This window comes from Coffea arabica, unplaced genomic scaffold (genome assembly GCF_036785885.1).
Source record: "Coffea arabica cultivar ET-39 unplaced genomic scaffold, Coffea Arabica ET-39 HiFi ptg000014l, whole genome shotgun sequence".
Lineage (NCBI taxonomy): Eukaryota > Viridiplantae > Streptophyta > Magnoliopsida > Gentianales > Rubiaceae > Coffea > Coffea arabica.
In genome coordinates this window covers 112,469-130,725 of record NW_027266162.1, presented here as the reverse complement: position 1 = coordinate 130,725, position 18,257 = coordinate 112,469, and the positions used below count along the sequence as shown (strand labels likewise).

Genomic DNA, 18,257 nt, shown 5'->3' with positions numbered 1-18,257 from the left:
CACTTGATTTTGATATCGGAGTAAAAGGTTATGGCTGAGAGAAAAAGGCTACCTGGGCAATCCGGAAAAATTTTCCAGTTTTGCTAAACCTTTGAAATCACTACAATTGACCAACCAAATCATGTTATTTTTTAATGAAACTTTCTACACCATTCATATAACATGTATACATCGTACAACCTCAAAATTTTACACCAAAGTGCACAAACATGGCAGGGGTAAAATGATCACTTTTACTCATTACACCTTCCTTGAGTTTCTACCAACAACCCAACATTATTCCACTAATTTAAGCACTAAACCAACATTAATAGTATCATCATTCATCAAATCAGTCCATCCAATCCAAGTGGGAGTTCGTAGAGCCCACATAACAATTTTTCCAACATAAACAAGCTACCCACATGCATGCATGAGGTTATATGTTCACTACTACTTCCATAAAGCAAGATTTGAAGGGTTGATCGTGGTTTACCTTCTTAGATGAACTAAGACAGAATTTTTGGTCCAATGAAGCCCAAGAAAACCATGGAAAGCAGCTCTCTTTCCTAGCTTGATGTAATTTCCAAGTGATTAGCTAAGTGTGGTTAAGGTTTGGTGCAATTTGGTGAAGATTAAATGGTGAAATGAAGGAGAATTTGGAGCTGTCTTTTTCTTCCTCCTTGGCCGGCTATTTGAAGCAAAGAAAAGAAGAGATGGGCTGATGGTAAGCTTCCGTGAGAAGCTTTAAAATTTGTGGCCACAAGTTGCTTCAAAAGTCAACTAGAAATAGTGCGCGTACGCGCATGTTTCGTGCTCGATTTTACTGAGTTTGTTCACTAGTGCACTAAACCTTTAATGCACTTCCATTCATATTATTATTATCCACTTTTATGGGTCTAAAAATAATGGTTTAAAGTCCTTTAATTAATCGCGTGCGTAAAACGCGTACTTCCTATTTAAGCGCGATAAAGTGAAATTTTCAAGAAATTCTTATAACGATAGTATTACTAACTATTATCTGAGTATTTAAACATAAAATTACCTATTTTAGAACCATTGTACAAGTCTCCAATTTTTCAAGCTTACTGTATCCTTGAATCGATTATTGACTCCAATCGCGTATTCACTATTTTCACTTAACGAACTTTCAAAAATTAAATTTTGCAACAAGCTACTTTAAAAATATAATTGAGTTATAAACCATGTAATTAGATTTAAAGAGTCTAGAAAATATTATTCAGGGCAAATGGCCAATTAAATAATTAAATGAATTAGAAATTAGGAATTTAAAATTAATAAATGTTGTGAGTCTTCACATCCTTTCCCCCTTAAGAAAATTTCGTTCTTGAAATTTACTTTGATTTACGAACAAGTCTGGATACTTTTCTCGGATTGTTTCTTCGACTTCTCAGGTCGCTTCCTCTAGTCCGTGATTCCTCCAAAGAATTTTTACTGACGGTATCTGTTTACTCCTTAGTTCTTTCACCTTCCGATCCAGAAGTTTTACCGGTTTCTCTTCATAGGTTAAAGTCTCGTCAATTTCAACACTTTCCGGCTGCAAAACGTGAGAATGGTTTGGATGGTACTTCTTAAGTATAGACACATGGAACACATTATGAATCCGAGACAGACTCAGTGGCAACTCCAACTTATATGCTACATTTCCCACACGTTGGATAACTTTATAAGACCCTACAAACATTGGTTATAGTTTCTTTCTCTTTCCAGACATTAAGCTTGCTTTCAAAGGAGTAATATTGAGAAATACGAGATCTCCAACTGCAATCTCTAGATCCTTTCTCCGATTATCTGCATAATTCTTTTGACGACTCTGTGCTGCTTGAATCGTCTGGTGTACCAACTTTACTTTCTCATTAGATTTCTCAATCCAAGACACTGTAGTCGGGTTTAGGATCTTTCGCTCTCATACTTCATCCCAACAAATCGGAAACCTATACTTTCGATCGTAAAGTGCTTCATATGGGGCCATTTGAATAGAAGAGTGGAAACTATTATTATAGGCAAATTCCACCAACGTCAAAAATTTATTCCAACTTTTCCCAAAATCTAAAACATAAGTCCTCAACATATCCTCAAGGGTTTGAATTGTCTTTTCAGACTGTCCATCGGTTTGAGGATGGTATGTAGTACTAAAGTTCAACTTAGTACCCAACACTTCCTGCATCTTCTGCTAAAATTTCGAAACAAATCTTGGATCCCTATCGGACACTATACTTACAGATATCCCATGTAACCTGATAATCTCATCCAGATATAACTTGACTAATTTCTCCAATGGGTATTTCATACTGATCGGTAGAAAATGAGTCGATTTGGTCAGTCTATCTACTATCACCCAAATGGCATTGTGGCCTCTTTGTGTCTTTGGTAATCCTGATACAAAATCCATAGTGATATTCTTCCACTTCCACTCAGGTATCTCCAAAGATTGTAAAAGTCCTGATGGTTTCTGATGTTCAGTTTTAACCTATTGACAAACCAAAAAGGTCTGGACAAATTGGGCAATTTTCTTCTTCATACTCTCTCACCAATATAGACTTTTTAAGTCTTGGTACATTTTATTCCTTTCAGGGTGTACCGTAAACTTTGATCGGTGTGCCTTTTCTAAAATCTCCTTCTTAAACTCCTCATCTTTTGACACAACTATCCGATTCTGAAACTTCAAAATATCATTCGTCCCCAGGCTAAAATCCGTCTTTTCTCCCTTTTTAACTTTTTCCGATTATCTTTGCACTTCAGGGTCCTTTTCCTGAGATTTCTTGATACGTTTCAACAGAGTGGAATTTACTTCAATATTTCCAAGAATTATTTTCCTCGGCTCCAATTGAGGATTCCAATAACTAATTTCTTCTAACAGGTGTAATTTCTTAATCATCAATTCAGCCACTTGTACTTGACGACTCAAAACATCGGCCACTACATTGGCTTTCCCTGGATGGTACTTTATCGTGCAATTATAATCTTTCAAAAATTTCATCCATCTACGTTACCTCAAATTTAACTCTTTTTGAGAAAACAAATATTTAAAACTTTTGTGATTAGTAAAAACCTCAAATGTCACTCCATACAGGTAATGTCTTCATTTCTTCAAAGCAAAAATCACATCCTCTAATTCTAAATCATGAGTCGGGTAATTTCCCTCATGCGGTTTCAATTTCCTAGATGCATATGCTATCACTTTGTCATTTTGTATCAAAACACATCCTAATCCTTCCTTAGAAGCATCCGTGTATACCACAAAACTATCCTTCCTATTTAGGAGAGTTATCACAGGTGCTTTTGTCAAACGTCTTTTCAATTCCTGAGAACTCTTCTCACACTTAGAACTCCAAATAAATTTTTCACTTTTCTTGGTTAACTCAGTCATAGGTCCAACAATTCTAGAAAAATCCTGGATGAACTTCCGGTAATACCCTGCTAGTCCAATGAAATTTCGAATCTCAATAGGGTTTTTCGGTTGTTTCCACTTTGCGACAGCTTCAATTTTAGTCAGATCCACCTTAATCCCATCTTTAGAAATTATGTGCCCTAAGAATGTCACTTTTTTCAACTAAACTTCACACTTGCTAAATTTAGCATACAATTTATGTTCCCTTAGGATTTGCAAAACAATCCTCAAGTGCTTCTCATGATCTTTTATATTCTTAGAGTACACTAATATATCATCAATAAAGATCACTATAAATTGATCTAGATAAGGTTTAAAAATCTTATGCATTAAATCCATGAAAGCAGCAGGTGCATTAGTCAATCTAAATAGCATTACTGCAAACTCAAAGTACCCGTACCTCGAGTTAAAAGCAGTTTTGGGTATATTTTTTTCCAAAATTCTCAATTGATAATAACCCTACCTCAAATTCAACTTGAAAAATACTACTGCCTCATGCAGTTGATCAAACAATTCATCAATGTGGGACAACGGGTACTTATTCTTGATAGTAACATCACTTACGTCTCGGTAATTTATACACAGTCTCAAACTCCCATTCTTCTTCTTAACAAACAAAATCGGGATTTCCCACGGAGAATCACTTTCCCTTATAAAGCCCCGTTCCAACAAGTCCTGTAGTTGTAATTTCAATTCTTTCAACTCGGTTGGAGCCATCCGATATGGCGTCTTAGAGATAGGTGTTACTCCCGGAATCACATCAATCTTAAAGGCTATATCACTTTTCGGGGGTAAAGACTCTAACTCTTCAGAAAAAACATCCGGATAATCTTTTACTACAGGCATGTCCTCTAATCTCACCTTATCGCTAGGGGTGTTGATTAGAAAAGCCAAGTAGCCCTGAGCTCCCTTACTTAGTATTTTTCTAGCTCGGATTCCTGAGATAAGTGCAAATGAGGTTAATCTACCATTTACATCCAATTTCAAAACTGCCTCTCCCGAAATGCACAACTCTACTATCTTTGTCTTACAATTCAATTGGACATTGTAGCGGGTTAACCAGTCCATTCCTAGGATCACATCGTATCCCTTAATCGCTAAGTCTATCAAGTTGGCCAGTAATTTTCGCTCTCCAATCCAAATCTCACAATTTCTATACACCAGGTACTTTGATCCCCAGTAGGCGTTTTAACCTCCAAGTCATAAGGTAGCTTAGTTGGTTTAAAATCTATTCCACTCATGAAATAAGGGTTCACAAAAGAATGAGTCGCACCCGGATCAATTAAAATCCTAACTAAACGGTGGAATACAGAAATTGTACTTTCGACCATCTCAATAGCATCCGATATCTGTTGATGATCCAGTGTATAAACCCTAGTTGGTACCTTAGGTCGGCTTCCTCCCGCACTGGTCTGCTTAGAGGTTGATTTCTCAAGCCTTTGAATGTTACCTCCCATCTTCATTTTTTTTGAACAGTTCGCGAGTTGGTGGTCCGTACTACCACACGCCAAACACCTCCCAAATTTCCTCCAACAATCATTCTCGAAGTGGTTGGATTTTCTACAGTAACCACAAGTGATTTGAGAGATCACTGCCGAACCACTAGAAGGTGCTCCCTTAGCTTGAACCAGTCCATTATGACCTTCTCTGGATAAAGCTCCCCTAACAGTTCCAACAGTCCTTATTCCTCCCATACTTCTTCCAATTTTTTAAGCCTGTGAACTCTTACTAGTCTGTCTAGAGATACGACTAGAAAAGTTCATTTTCTTATTCTGAAAGTCTTTAACTTGTATTCTCGTATTTTCAACCCTTTGTGCTTTTTCTAGGGACTCAGTAAAAGTAAAGATTTGAGCTGCAGCCAATCCTTCCTGGATTTTCATATTAAGTCCCTGTACGAACCGTCTGATTCTGTTTCATTCATTAGTCCCCAGTTCAGGGGTAAACTTAGAAAGTTTAGTGAATTTTCCTTCATACTCGGCTACACTAAGGGTCCCTTGTTTCAACTTGATAAATTCATCCTCCCTCTTTTCTTGATCAAGGGCGGAAGAAATTTTTCATTAAATTCTCTTGTGAAATTCTCTCAAGTCCAATGGGTCTGAACTCTCTCCCATTTTCCTCTTATCATGTCCCACCAAATACAAGCCGGTCCCTCAAATTGAAAAGTAGCAAAATTCACTCGCCTATCCTCAGTATAGTCTAGAGCGCCGAATATGTTAGTCATCCTCTCCAACCAGTTCTCCGCTACTTCAGGGTTGGGTTCATCAAGGAACTCAGGCAGGTTAAACTTCAAGAACCTCTCTAAGGCTCTATCCTCGCCCCGATCCTGTTCCTCAGTTTGATTAAGCGGTCCAGGACCTGGCCTACCAGTTAATCGTTCTAGGATGTCAGTTATCCTGTTAATGACAGTAGCCACTTGATTTCTCTCTATATTTTTCTGTCCCTGGGTCGGTTCAGTTGTCGATCCTTGGTCATCACCATGAGGTTGGGCCTGTCTAGTCCCTCGACCACCTCTTAGTTCTTCCATTATCCTAAGCGTGCCTAGTGTAAGAAATAAATCAATTAAGCGGAAAAACACTTGAAACAAGAGCCAATCAAGAAAACATTGGAGATAACAATAATTTACATTCATTAACATGTCAAGTTCATACAATTAGTAAGTCATGAAAAAATCACAAAATATAGCACACAGGTGCCATGAAAGTATTTTTAGTTACAGAAAACTAAAGTAAAACAAGTGTCTCAAAAGTAGGCCACACAGTCATGCAAAATATACTGGCCTCAACACTCGCATCACCCTAACTAATTCTAACTATACTAGTCAAAATATCAAAAGGTCAAGTAGTCAATCACTAGGGCCTAATCTACAGTAGGACTACCGGGTGGAATCTCCTCCTCAGGATCCTCCTCCTCCTCATCAGAGCTCTGGACTACATCCATCGCCTCATCCACTAGCCTAGTAGCATTAGTCAAAATCCTGGAAGCCTGATCACGGACCTTCTCCCTCAAGCTAGGAAGTCGAGCTCTAGTACTTTGGAATTCCTCACGAACAACGGCAGATGTAGCCACCTCACTCTCAATAACCTCCTCGAGTTCAGCGATCCTCTCACCGTGAGTACCTACCATCTGTCTAAACTCGTCCACCTCTGCCTGCAAATCTAAGTTGGCATTCACCAACTAACGATGCTCGTCGTCTAGAGCTAGCACTAAGTAGTTCGGGTAGGCAAATGTCACCCTACACGAACACCGAGGATACCTATCATAGGGTGAGTAACGCACTCGAGCTCCTCCACTAAGAGTTCGGTAGTAAATAGGCCTAAGAGACTCTACGTGACCATTAGGATGACCATTCCCATTAGCTGCCGGAGCTCCATTTCTATTTTTCATCCCTGCAAAATAATCACACTTTTCGGGTTAGAAATTTAATCATTGACTCACTCGGATGTCGCTTATGCATGCCTAATCTAATCACTAGTTTGCCCCAAGTACCACTTAAGGCATAACTTAGTTATCCGGTCTCAAGTCTTAAGGGTAGAGTATCTAGTATGCCTCCTATATAGATCTCTAACCTAGTGCTCTGATACCAATTGTGACATCCCCACTTCTCCTTAAGGCAAACCAAAGGATATCCGTGGGACGCCTGCTCAACTCTCAACAGGACTCAAGACCAATCTTGTTCAGGCTTAATACAATATTATCTATCGCAACAAGACAACTAAGAAAGATAAGTCGCTTCCATAAGTAACATTAAAATTTACGCCACAAGTTCCATAATATAACAATCATCCAATTCTTACATTTGATTCCAAAAGATATCTCAATATCCAAAAGATATCTCAATATCCAAAGTACAAAATAGCCAAGTAGTCTAGTCAATTACATTTGGACCCTAATACAAAAGTACTTCAAAAGAGGTTCCATCAAGTTCCACATTCTCCATCCCTGTTAAGGAAAACAAATCTATGAGGTGAGCAAAACGCTCGTGAGATCAAGAACACACATGCAAACACATAGTCCAAATAACAAACCCAAATAACATGTCAAATTATACAGTGCGAGTAATTAATAATTCAAGTGAAATGTAAAACAGAAACAATTCAAGGATATGGTAACTCTCAAGAGCTAAGTTCCACTTGCTTGCCAATCTCATGAGTATATCTTCCCGCAATGACTCTCCGTCATCTGAGTCGATATTTTCAATCCGTAGATCTCCACTTACTTCTCATGTTCGTCCACCGTACAACCCTCATCGGGTCCGAACGACATTTATAAGGTGATACTTCACGAGTATGCCAAGCAAGATCTCTTGATAGATCAACCTTATCATGTAATTCTCATGGCTCACTGAAATTCCAGACCAAACCCATGCCGGCTCGAGTTCCAAGGTCAGCTTATGAGTTTGGGCGTCCCCTATGTACATTTGAGTGTCGAGGAGGATCACTCCAACGACGTATGCATACTATTTCATGTAATTCAAGTATTTGATACATTCAAACATTTGAACTTTCGAGCATTTGACTTATTAAAACATTTCAAACATGAGTGATTCATTTCAAATGAGAATGAGTGCGATAAAATACACACTTGACTCCATTTTCAAAATCTCAAGTCATCGATAGTAAACAAGCATGTATAAAGTTCACAGGAATTCAAGTAGTCACACACTTGACACTCACCAAATAAAACAAGAAGGAATGGCACTCAAAATTCAAGCGTCCACTGTAGGATTCTCTTGAAGGTTCTCGTGCGAGCCTGAGCAATTTAATAGTGAATTATCATTTATAAACCCCAATTATCACGCATGAGTGTACGCTTGTACAATCCGAGAAAATTTCACGGAAGTGAGTCTAATTTATTCATAAATTGAGGCCCAAATGTAGGATTTCAAAAGTACAAGAGAAATTGAGTTTTCACCTTTGAAATCAAGGGTAAAACGTTCAAGTGATATCGAGGGAGAAGGAGAATTCGAACAACTCTATTTTTCTTAAATTTTGGAAATTTCAGTTTTGATACGAGATTTTAGAAAAATCGTATCTCACTCGATACAAGTCCAAAATTGGAAAACTTGGTACCGTTGAAAACTCCTTCCAAAATACTAAAAGTTTCTAGAATATACTTTTCCATTATTCCAAACGGAATGTATTCAAAATTTAGCTCAAAATTACTATTTTGAGGTACTTGAGACAGATTTAGGTTGGTTTTTGGCCAATTTTGAAAATTCGGCAAACTTCACTTGATTTGAACTAATTTCTGAAATTTGGAACTCTGTTAGAGTTGCAATCCAAGTTTAAAATAAAACAAACGGAACAAGAATCGGAGTGTTGAGCACCAAGATATGATAACTCAAAGTTGGTGAAAACCGAAACTGTTAAGCAAAATTCTAGATTTAAATTTTAAACTTTGGAACTTTGGTTAGGTATCGAAACGGACTCGGAACGACAGCAAATTTGGTATGAATACACTACCATATAAGGGCTACTCCTCTGCAAAAATTCATAGAAAAATATGTACGAGAAATCGGTTAACGAAAGCCCTAAAATCCCAAGAAGTTCCAAGGCAAATCTGCCTCGGACTTCCGTTTTTCCGTTTTCAAGCATTTGGCCAAGGAAATTTCCTCAAACATGGTTCATTGGTGTAGAAAAGATCTAATAAACATTCCGAGATAGGTTTGGTAGGTGATTAACACGAAGAATCTCGAATTAACAAGTCTCAATCAAGTTTAGTAACAATTCTGCCCAAAAGGAGGGTTTTCCTTCAAGAAATCAGTTTCGAAATACGGCCACAAATCATTCAATTCATCTTGGAATTGGACGTGATTGGTGGCGCTGGAAAACACCTTCATAAATCTACAATTTCTCAGGAGAAACCATTTTCAAAATCTGTCCACAACTAGTCCACATTTGAGCCTCAAGTTATAGTTCATGTTCTGCCTTCCAGGGAACTAACGAAATAGGGCAGCCAAGTTCAAACGGTTGGTACAGATTACTTATGTGGAATCATGACGTGCTTGGAAAGCTGCAAATGTCTAGTTTCCAGTGCCGCAAATGGCACTCGATTTCGACATCGGAGTAAAAAGTTATGGCCGAAAGAAAAGGACTACCTGGGCAATTCGGGAAAATTTTCCAGTTTTGCTAAACCTTTGAAATCACTACAATTGACCAACCAACATGGCAGGGGTAAAATGGTCACTTTTGTTCATTGCACTTTCCTTGAGTTTCTACCAACAACCCAACATTATTCCACTAATTTAAGCACTAAACCAACATTAATAGCATCATCATTCATCAAATCAGTCCATCCAATCCAAGTGGGAGTTCGTAGAGCCCACATAACAATTTTTTCAACATAAACAAGTTACCCACATGCATGCATGAACTTATATGTGTACTACTACTTCCATAAAACAAGATTTGAAGGGTTGATCGTGGTTTATCTTCTTAGATGAACTAAGACAAAATTTTTGGTCCAATGAAGCCCAAAAAAATCGTGGAAAGCAGCCCTCTTTCCTAGCTTGATGCAATCTCCAAGTGATTAGTTAAGTGTGGTTAAGGTTTGGTGCGATTTGGTGAAGATTAAATGGTGAAATGAGGAGAATTTGGAGCTGTCTTTTTCTTCCTCCTTGGCCGGCTGTTTGAAGCAGAGAAAAGAAGAGATGGGCTGATGGTAAGCTTCCGTGAGAAGCTTTAAAATTTGTGGCCAAAAGTTGATTCAAAAGTCAACTAGGAATAGTGCGCGTACGAGCGCGTTTCGTGCTCGATTCTACTCGAGTTTGTTTCACTAGTGCACTAAACCTTTAATGCACTTCCATTTATATTATTATTATCCACTCTTATGGGTCTAAAAATAATGGTCTAAAGTCCCTCAATTAATCGTGTTCGTAAAACGCGTACTTCCTATTTAGGACTATTGTACAAGTCTCCAATTTTTCAAGCTTACTGTATTCTCGAATCGATTATTGACTCCAATCGCGTATTCACTATTTTCATTTAACGAGCTTTCAAAAATTAAATTTTGCAACAAGCCACTTTAAAAATATAATTGAGTTATAAACCCATGTAATTAGGTCTAAGGAGCCTAGAAAATATTATTCAGGGCAAATGGCCAATTAAATAATTAAATGAACTAGAAATTAGGAATTTAAAATAAATAAATTTTGCGAGTCTTCACAAGACAACATGTATGGCAGTCTATCATTCCGTTGATATATTGGGAGGCAGTTGAATTTCACTTTCCGTAGCGTGTGCTACGACAATTTGGGATGCATCAACCTATACCAGATATGGTTGCCACCGACTGTGACAAGAAACTGTATTCTTTATATCGATCTGGACGACCTGGAAAGGATGGGTATAACACATATGTTCGGGACACTCGTCGCGATCCCAACGAATCTATGGATGACTACATGACATGGTACCATAATCGGATAGTCCGCTATATATCACCTCCTGTTTCGCAGCTGCCTCGCCGTGACAGTCATCGAAGAGATGGGGGATAGTTTGACCTCTTGGTAATTAGTTATCATTTTAGCTTTTTTTTTTCTAAGCACATATTTATTTTCTCCTAATTAACATATGTTATAACTACAATGAACATTTCCTATTTTCAACAGGTTGATATTGCATCATGAATAGGATCAATTTGCAATAGATACCTTGATCCTGCGAACCCTGCTCAGTGTGCTCATCCCGGCCTAACTTTGATTAGAAAGGAGGCATTCAGAACATTACAATACTTGAACCAGGGAATTCAGACTGTAGTTGGACCTTTTGACCGTCACGATGTTGGTACATCTACTTCTCGCGCTGCACCTTTCGGAATGCCTGTCGAGCATCTACCCAGACAAGTGTGTAGTAGGAATCAGGGAGGAAGGTGTCGTAGGAGGGCTACCTCATTATGTGATGATGATGTTCCTGTTACACAGACTCCTCATGCTTCATCACATTCCCAATACGACCTTAATGTTGTCACTCAATTTTCCCATCCCGGATCGTCTATACCCCCTCCATGTGTGCCTGCTTTTGGAAGTCATTCAAATATGACACCTACTGCCTTATCGGGATTCAACTATATGACAGGTGCCGGTTCATCCTCTGTTAGGCCACATATGTCATTTGGGATGAATAATGATTTCGGTAAAAACCTTGATCATATCTACGACTTCTTAGGGTCCTCAATGGGTTTTTCACTAGTTTTCTAGACATATGCAGACACCGTTCCGCATCAAGACCCTTCCAGTACTTCTACAATTTCTTCCTGTCCGAGATGCGGTCAGACTCCTATGGTGGACACTTCCGATGATGATGAGGACGAACAAATACCCGAAGCACTACTTAGGAGGTCTGAGCAGCTACAGTTGCAACATGATTTGCCACACTGGAAAGTGTATTGGAGATGCGGTTGCTCTACCACCCTGCATGATAGGGGCAAGAGACACATTCATGGGTGATTACAATTTGTAGCATTCATTAGCAATTTCAAACTTTAAACAATGATAATATTTTTCACTTTGCTGCATTTAACATTTATTATATTGATGCTACATTATTTATGGTACTTTAAAAATTAGGGTTTACATTTACGATGATAAATTACAATTTAGGGTTTATAAATTAGGGTTCAAGTTTTATGAATTAGGATTTCAACTTTATAAATTAGTTTTTAAGATTTATTAATTTGGATTTAGGGTTTATAAATTAGGATTTTGACTTTATAAATTAGAGTTTAAAATTCATAAATTTGGGTTTAGGGTTTATAAAAATTAGGGTTCAAGTCTTTATAAATTAGGGTTTTTGATTTATGAATTCGGATTAAGGGTTTATAAATTATGATTTACGGTTTATACATTACGGTTCAAGTTTTATGAATTAGGATTTCAACTTTATAAATTAGCATTTATTAATTTGGATTTAGGGTTTATAAATTAGGATTTTGACTTTATAAATTAGAGTTTAAGATTTACAAATTTGGATTTAGGGTTTATAAATTAGGGTTTTCGATTCATCAATTTGGACTAAGGGTTTATAAATTACGATTAGGGTTTATAAATTAAGGTTCAAGTTTTATGAATTAGGATTTCAGCTTTATAAATTAGTATTTAAAATTTATTAATTTGGATTTAGAATTTATAAATTAGAGTTTAAGATTTATAAATTGGATTTAGGGTTTATAAATTAGGGTTTATGTTTTATAAAGTAGGATTTACGATTTATAAATTTGGAATTAAGCTCTAGGGTTTAGTTATTATACTTTACGGTTTCATAAAAAAATAAAAAAAATTGGTCTTAGCATAGGGTTTCATAAAAGAAATAGAAAAATTGGTCTTAGCCACATGCACATATTAAAAAGTAAATAAAAAGTAAAAATAGTGCATGCAGCTATTAAAAAGTAAAAATAAAAAAATTTTGGTCTTAAAAAGGTCGCCACATGCACTATGGCATGCAGCTATGTAGATATTTTGCATGCGGCATAGCCTATTAAAAAAAATGAAAACAAAATTTTCCTTCTCAATTGCAAAAGAAAATTGATTTTTTCAATAGCCGATAATGGCATTTGTGGCGATCCTTCAATTATCAAACATTCCCGTACAACACCATTTCTCGGACTTTTTCTCTCAATCACATTATTTCTGGAATTTTGCCTAAAAAACATTACCATTCAATCAGGTGTTAGCTTATTTTTCTTTTAACCAGTCAATGAAAGTGACAAGATTGACATGCTGTCAAATGAACTCAGAAGAGCACCAAATCATAATAATAAGACCACTTGCTTTTAGGATTGCTAATCCGTATGGTACGGAATGCAATTCATTTAATTCTATGCTAGTCATGGACCAATTGATGTGTTCACTGTTTTCAATTTATGGCAAGGGATAATTTCACAAACCTCCCTTGAGGTTTCTGACACTTGCACTAAGACCCCTCCAAGTTTTAAAATTTTACCTAGCTCCCTTACTTTTCAAATTTTGGTAACAATTCAGTCCAATTAAGATTAAAATATTACTATCATGATGGAAATGAGATTTAGATTCCATAAATACCCTCTTCCTCCCTATATTAGTACTAGAGATGATTATCAAAGTTAAAAGGGTATAAATGCAATTCAGGAAATTTTTTTTTGTTACATGGAGACATCTTCAGTAGCTGACAGGAATAGCCAACAGCAACCTGCAATATTCCAACGACCAAAAAATTGGAAACCTCTAACTGCATATAAACATCTGGAAAGCGCATTTTATCCTCAAACCAAAAGATCGTGAGAAGCATTAATAGAAGGCTAAGCTGAAAACATTTAGCAGATTCAATGGCCTCTTCAAGCCAACTAGCAAAATCCTGGAATTCACCCACAACTGTCATTATTAAGAACAGATATTGCTACTACAATCGCAAGGCCACAGTGAAGATATCAGAGAGCGAAAAGAATCCGGACAAATTGTATTTCTGCTGCTCAAAATGCAAATATTTCAAATGGTATGATGGAGGAGAAGAAGAAAAAGTTAATAGCAGAAGAAGCAACCAAGACACAAACTGGGAAAGGGATATTAGCAGAGCTAGAGTGCTTGGCATTTCAAAAAGGCAATCTGATGTTGCCGTGGAACTGCAAAGACAATTTCTAGCTCCAAGCGTCTTAGGAAACGTGCTGCTCATCACCAATATGCTACGGTTAGCTATATTTATTTTCATTCAAATAGTAAAATCAATTGGTTGATTTCATGTAAATCTGCTGCAACAATGTAGCAGTTGTAGTATGCCTTTTCTGGTAAAAGCCAAATGAAACTAGAAGGCTATGTCAGTTAGAATGCTACATAAATCAATGTAAAATTCATGTATGCAGCAGTTTACAGTCATTGTATGAGGTAATGAATATCACTAGTATGCAGTTTGACAATAGCTCGTGAATAATAGCAGTAGTGACGTTACACATGCTAAAATGCAGTAATCATATCCGTAGTACATATAACATTTTCATCATGCAATCCACAAGTACAAACACCATCTACCAAGACAGTTTCTATAGCAGATGGTGAGAATTTCACCACTAATATTGTAAGAGAGTGTTAGCTTCCATTAACAAAACATTTCAGCAGTTCTAACTTCTGGTACTTTTCCATATAGCAGTTGCGAATTTGAGAGAAGCTAAGCTAATCATTGCATGCTAACTAGTCTGAACTGGCAACTCAAAACCAGTTGCTGAAAGTGCTGGTACTGCTAATGCTATTGGAGTTCACATTTACTGGTGCATTCATGCTAACAGATGTAGCATTTGTAGATTCAGAAGTCAAGTGAACTGGCACCTAAGGATTGGAGCAGCTCTGACTGTTGAAGTAGAAGGATTGTTTGAAGCAGGCCTTCCTCTCTATAAACATAATAGCATGAAAGTGAAGTTCAAAGCAAAAATTGTATTGCAGAACTTGTAATTCTCTTAGACAAACTATACTATACAAGTTAACACCTTTTTGTTAGTTACTGTAGCAGTAGTTTGACAAACTTCTACACGTTAACACCTCCATTATGATCAGTAGGACTAGGATTGCTCCCTTGATTGGAATGAACTATAGGTACATTTCCTTCTGCATGATCCCGTAAAATGAGAGTATTTGTAAGGCTCTGGAAACCTCTGCATACATAATTCTAGTAGACAATGAATGAAACATAATACTGGCAGCGGTTTACCCGAAGAACAGCTCCTAATAAGCTTGTGCTGGCCATTCCTCTGCCTGGTCTGTCTCTTCTATTTGTCATCTATCAAAACACCATCAAATGAGTTGTGAGTAATAGTTAACACATAACAAAGACCAATGAAATAGAATATGCAGTTCAGTAATGACTTTGCAATACTTCTACCAGTTCAGTAGGGGTTCTGTTTGCAGTCCTTTTTTGAACAGGTGGTCCTTTGTAGGCCCTCTTATTATGACCTGCAGCTCCACAATTTCTACACTTGAGAGTACTTGACCTTTTTGGTTGTGAAGAAGAAGCTCCCTTATCAGCTTCCCTTCTTTGATTTACTCTTGGTCTACCAGGAGCTCTTCGCAAAGGAGGTGGCAACACAGTTTTTGGGAGCAAATCAGGCATAGCTAGCCATCTCTTCACATCAGGAATAGGATGAATCATTGCAGAGTATGCCTTCAAATACATGTCTTTTGTGAACCAAGCTTCATAGTAATGTTCCAATTTTTCTCTCCTGTACATAATTCCTAGTGCTGCATGTTTACATGGAATTCTAGATATCTGAAAAACACCACAATCACAAAACTTCTTGCTCAGAACAACTATGTAGCTTCTATCCAGATCACCAATCTCGAATGTGTCTTCACTAGCCATATACATCTCACATTTTCTTGATGCTTGGCTAATTTCTGTGAGTTTCTCAGCAATTCTAGGAGTGATATTAGCAGTCAAGGTGCAACCTTTCTGGTATCTCTTGTGCAGGTTTTTCATGAACTTTCTCCTCAAACCATCCACTAATGTCAGTATAAGCTTTCCTCTAAGATCACTAACCCAATTATTAAAGGATTCAATGATATTATTTGTGACATGATCACACTTAAATTGAGGTGAGAAAACATGCCTACACCAGAAACTTTTTGGAATTTTATCCAGATATTTCCAAGCCTCTCTGTTAATATCTTTAATACTTGCCATTGGTTCATTATAGCCAACAACATCATAACTTTTTGCTACCTTCCAAAAGAAACTTCTATGTAATATACTTGGAAATTGAGACTTGAAATTGCTGTATATATGCCCATAACAATGCCGTCCAATTGCATCAGGAAATATCTCCTCATAAGCAAGATTCAATCCCTGCAATATAAAATTATAAGTTACCAGCAGAATTTTGATTAGTATCCTGAAGGATTGATTCAGCACAGTGTTTGTACCTTTTGCCTATCACTCATGAAAGTTAAAGGGATGTTGTTGTCAAATAGTCCAAAGAACTCTTGAAAGTAGTAGAAGAATCACCTCCAAGTATCCTTGTTCTCACATTCAGTTACAGCAAATACTATTAGAAATACACTATTGTTTGCATCCAAAGCAACTGCTGTCATAAGCACACCTCCAAATGGCCCCTTCAAGAAACATCCATCAAATCCCACAAAAGGCCTACAATCTTCTAGGAATCCCAGCTTTTGAGCTCTAAAGCTAATGAATATTCTCAAAATTTAGGCTCAACTAAAAGATTTGGCCTATCATAATGTATTTTACAAATGCTGTTGGGATTATTGTTCCTTAACAGTTCAGCATATTTTGGAAGTTTAGAATAAGATTCAGCATGTGTGCCTTCTATTTCAACAAGTGCTTTGTTCTTAGCTCTGAAAATCTGTATTTTAGTTGGCTTCACACCATACTTCCTCAACTCTGCCTCTACACCTTTGCTGGTCATATTAGGATGATCTCTCATGACACCAACCAGCTTTTTGACCATCCAGTCAGATGTGGCTTTAGCACAGTTTTTAACCATCACACAAGTGTGCTGTGGTTGGTAACTTTTAATCTGAAAAGTCATATTATCAGCCACTGGTGATGCATGTATTTTCCACTAGCATCCCTCAGCAACACAGATAGCAGTCACTCTAGATCTCTCATTTTTCAATCTCAGAAGTGGAAAGCATTTTTGAATAACATAATCTTTCAAGACAGCCATAAATGCATCCACATTCGTGAATAATTGACCCTTCTCAAACCCTATCTCATCTTTAGGATTGTAAATGCACATCTTTGATCTCATTAATTGTCTCATAGGGTCATCCTCTTCCTCACTTTTAGAATCAGGAACCATAATTTCTGCTTTAATGTCTTCAAAATCAGAAAAATTAGTATCACTATCCTCACTGTCATCATTTGAGACCTTATCTAGAGCTACTTCATCCTCATTGTCACTATCCAGATTGTGTCTCCATGAAGAATTAGAGCTAGAGTTTCCATAGTCATCATCTGAAGTATCAACCTCTACACCTACTGTCTTGTTATTCTGTGTAATGAGCAAAGTATCTTGCATGTTCATAGTAGTTGGATTTACTAAGCTATTCTCTTCATCAGCAGGGATAATCCATATCAGAGACATGCAAGTTTATCACTGGTTTAGATTGATGTATTTTGAACATCTCACTAACTGAATAGTTATCATTAACATCCATCAAGTACTTGTTTTTTCCAGGAATTTCACATCTCATCTGCATAATCATGTTAACATTGCCAGGGATTTTGTTCAATGTCTTTTCAGTTACATCAAACAACGAGTTAATGTATGAATAGCCACTTGGATCAACATTTTGAATCCTGATTTTGTTTGCATTACAGTGAACAACAATGTCATATGCAGCAGCAAGAGTCCCCATCTTATATTTTCAGATTTGGATGCAAAGTGATTCATAAATAAAAGTGCATGCTTCATGCCTTTAAATTTTTACAGAAACACATGAAATTTCTAGAAAATATTAGAATTCAAAACATTAGAGATCAGCATACATCAGCATTACAGAAAGTTCAAGAATCCGAAGATGATGTATATTAGTAGGCAAGCAAAAAACTACTCCATAACATGGAATTCCATAACAAACTGATTCATTAGAACAGGGTCATCATTACAGTACAGAACCCGAAAAAAGGGCATAGTAAGTTGATATGCACTAGTTGCTAGCTATACTGGTACTATTAATATCAACACAGTTTACTTTGCTAATGCATAGCATGCACATTTTTAACAGAAACAAATGAAATTTTCAGAAAACATCAGCATACATCCATCGTGCATGAAATTTCAAGTCTCATCAGCTGACACATCTACTGATCAAGCAAAAAACTACTCCAGCAGATGCAATTTTTTAACAAACTGATTCATTACAACACTACATTACAGTATTGCATCA

The 18,257-nt window shown here is 37.0% G+C and overlaps 1 protein-coding gene across 1 annotated transcript; it reads right to left on the bottom strand.

Annotated features, from left to right (window-relative positions):
• Nucleotides 1-14,877: 14,877 nt before the first annotated feature.
• On the bottom strand, nt 14,878-16,894 carry LOC113708413 (uncharacterized). The gene is made up of 5 exons (XM_027230870.1): nt 16,623-16,894; nt 16,383-16,530; nt 15,232-16,191; nt 15,061-15,129; nt 14,878-15,018 (listed from the first exon to the last, which is right to left on the bottom strand). The coding sequence occupies exons 1-5, from the start codon at nt 16,892-16,894 to the stop codon at nt 14,878-14,880; spliced, it is 1,590 nt and encodes a 529-aa protein (XP_027086671.1).
• Nucleotides 16,895-18,257: the final 1,363 nt, after the last annotated feature.

What these genes read in the sequence shown, in the direction of transcription:
- LOC113708413 (XM_027230870.1), bottom strand. Translation starts at nt 16,894, where the DNA reads ATGACTTTTCAGATTAAAAGTTACCAACCACAGCACACTTGTGTGATG. An exon ending in ACAGAACCCCTACTGAACTG is followed by an intron (nt 15,130 to 15,231) that starts GTAGAAGTATTG and finishes GTGTTTTGATAG; the next exon opens with ATGACAAATAGAAGAGACAG. An exon ending in TATTAGGAGCTGTTCTTCGG is followed by an intron (nt 15,019 to 15,060) that starts GTAAACCGCTGC and finishes ATTGTCTACTAG; the next exon opens with AATTATGTATGCAGAGGTTT.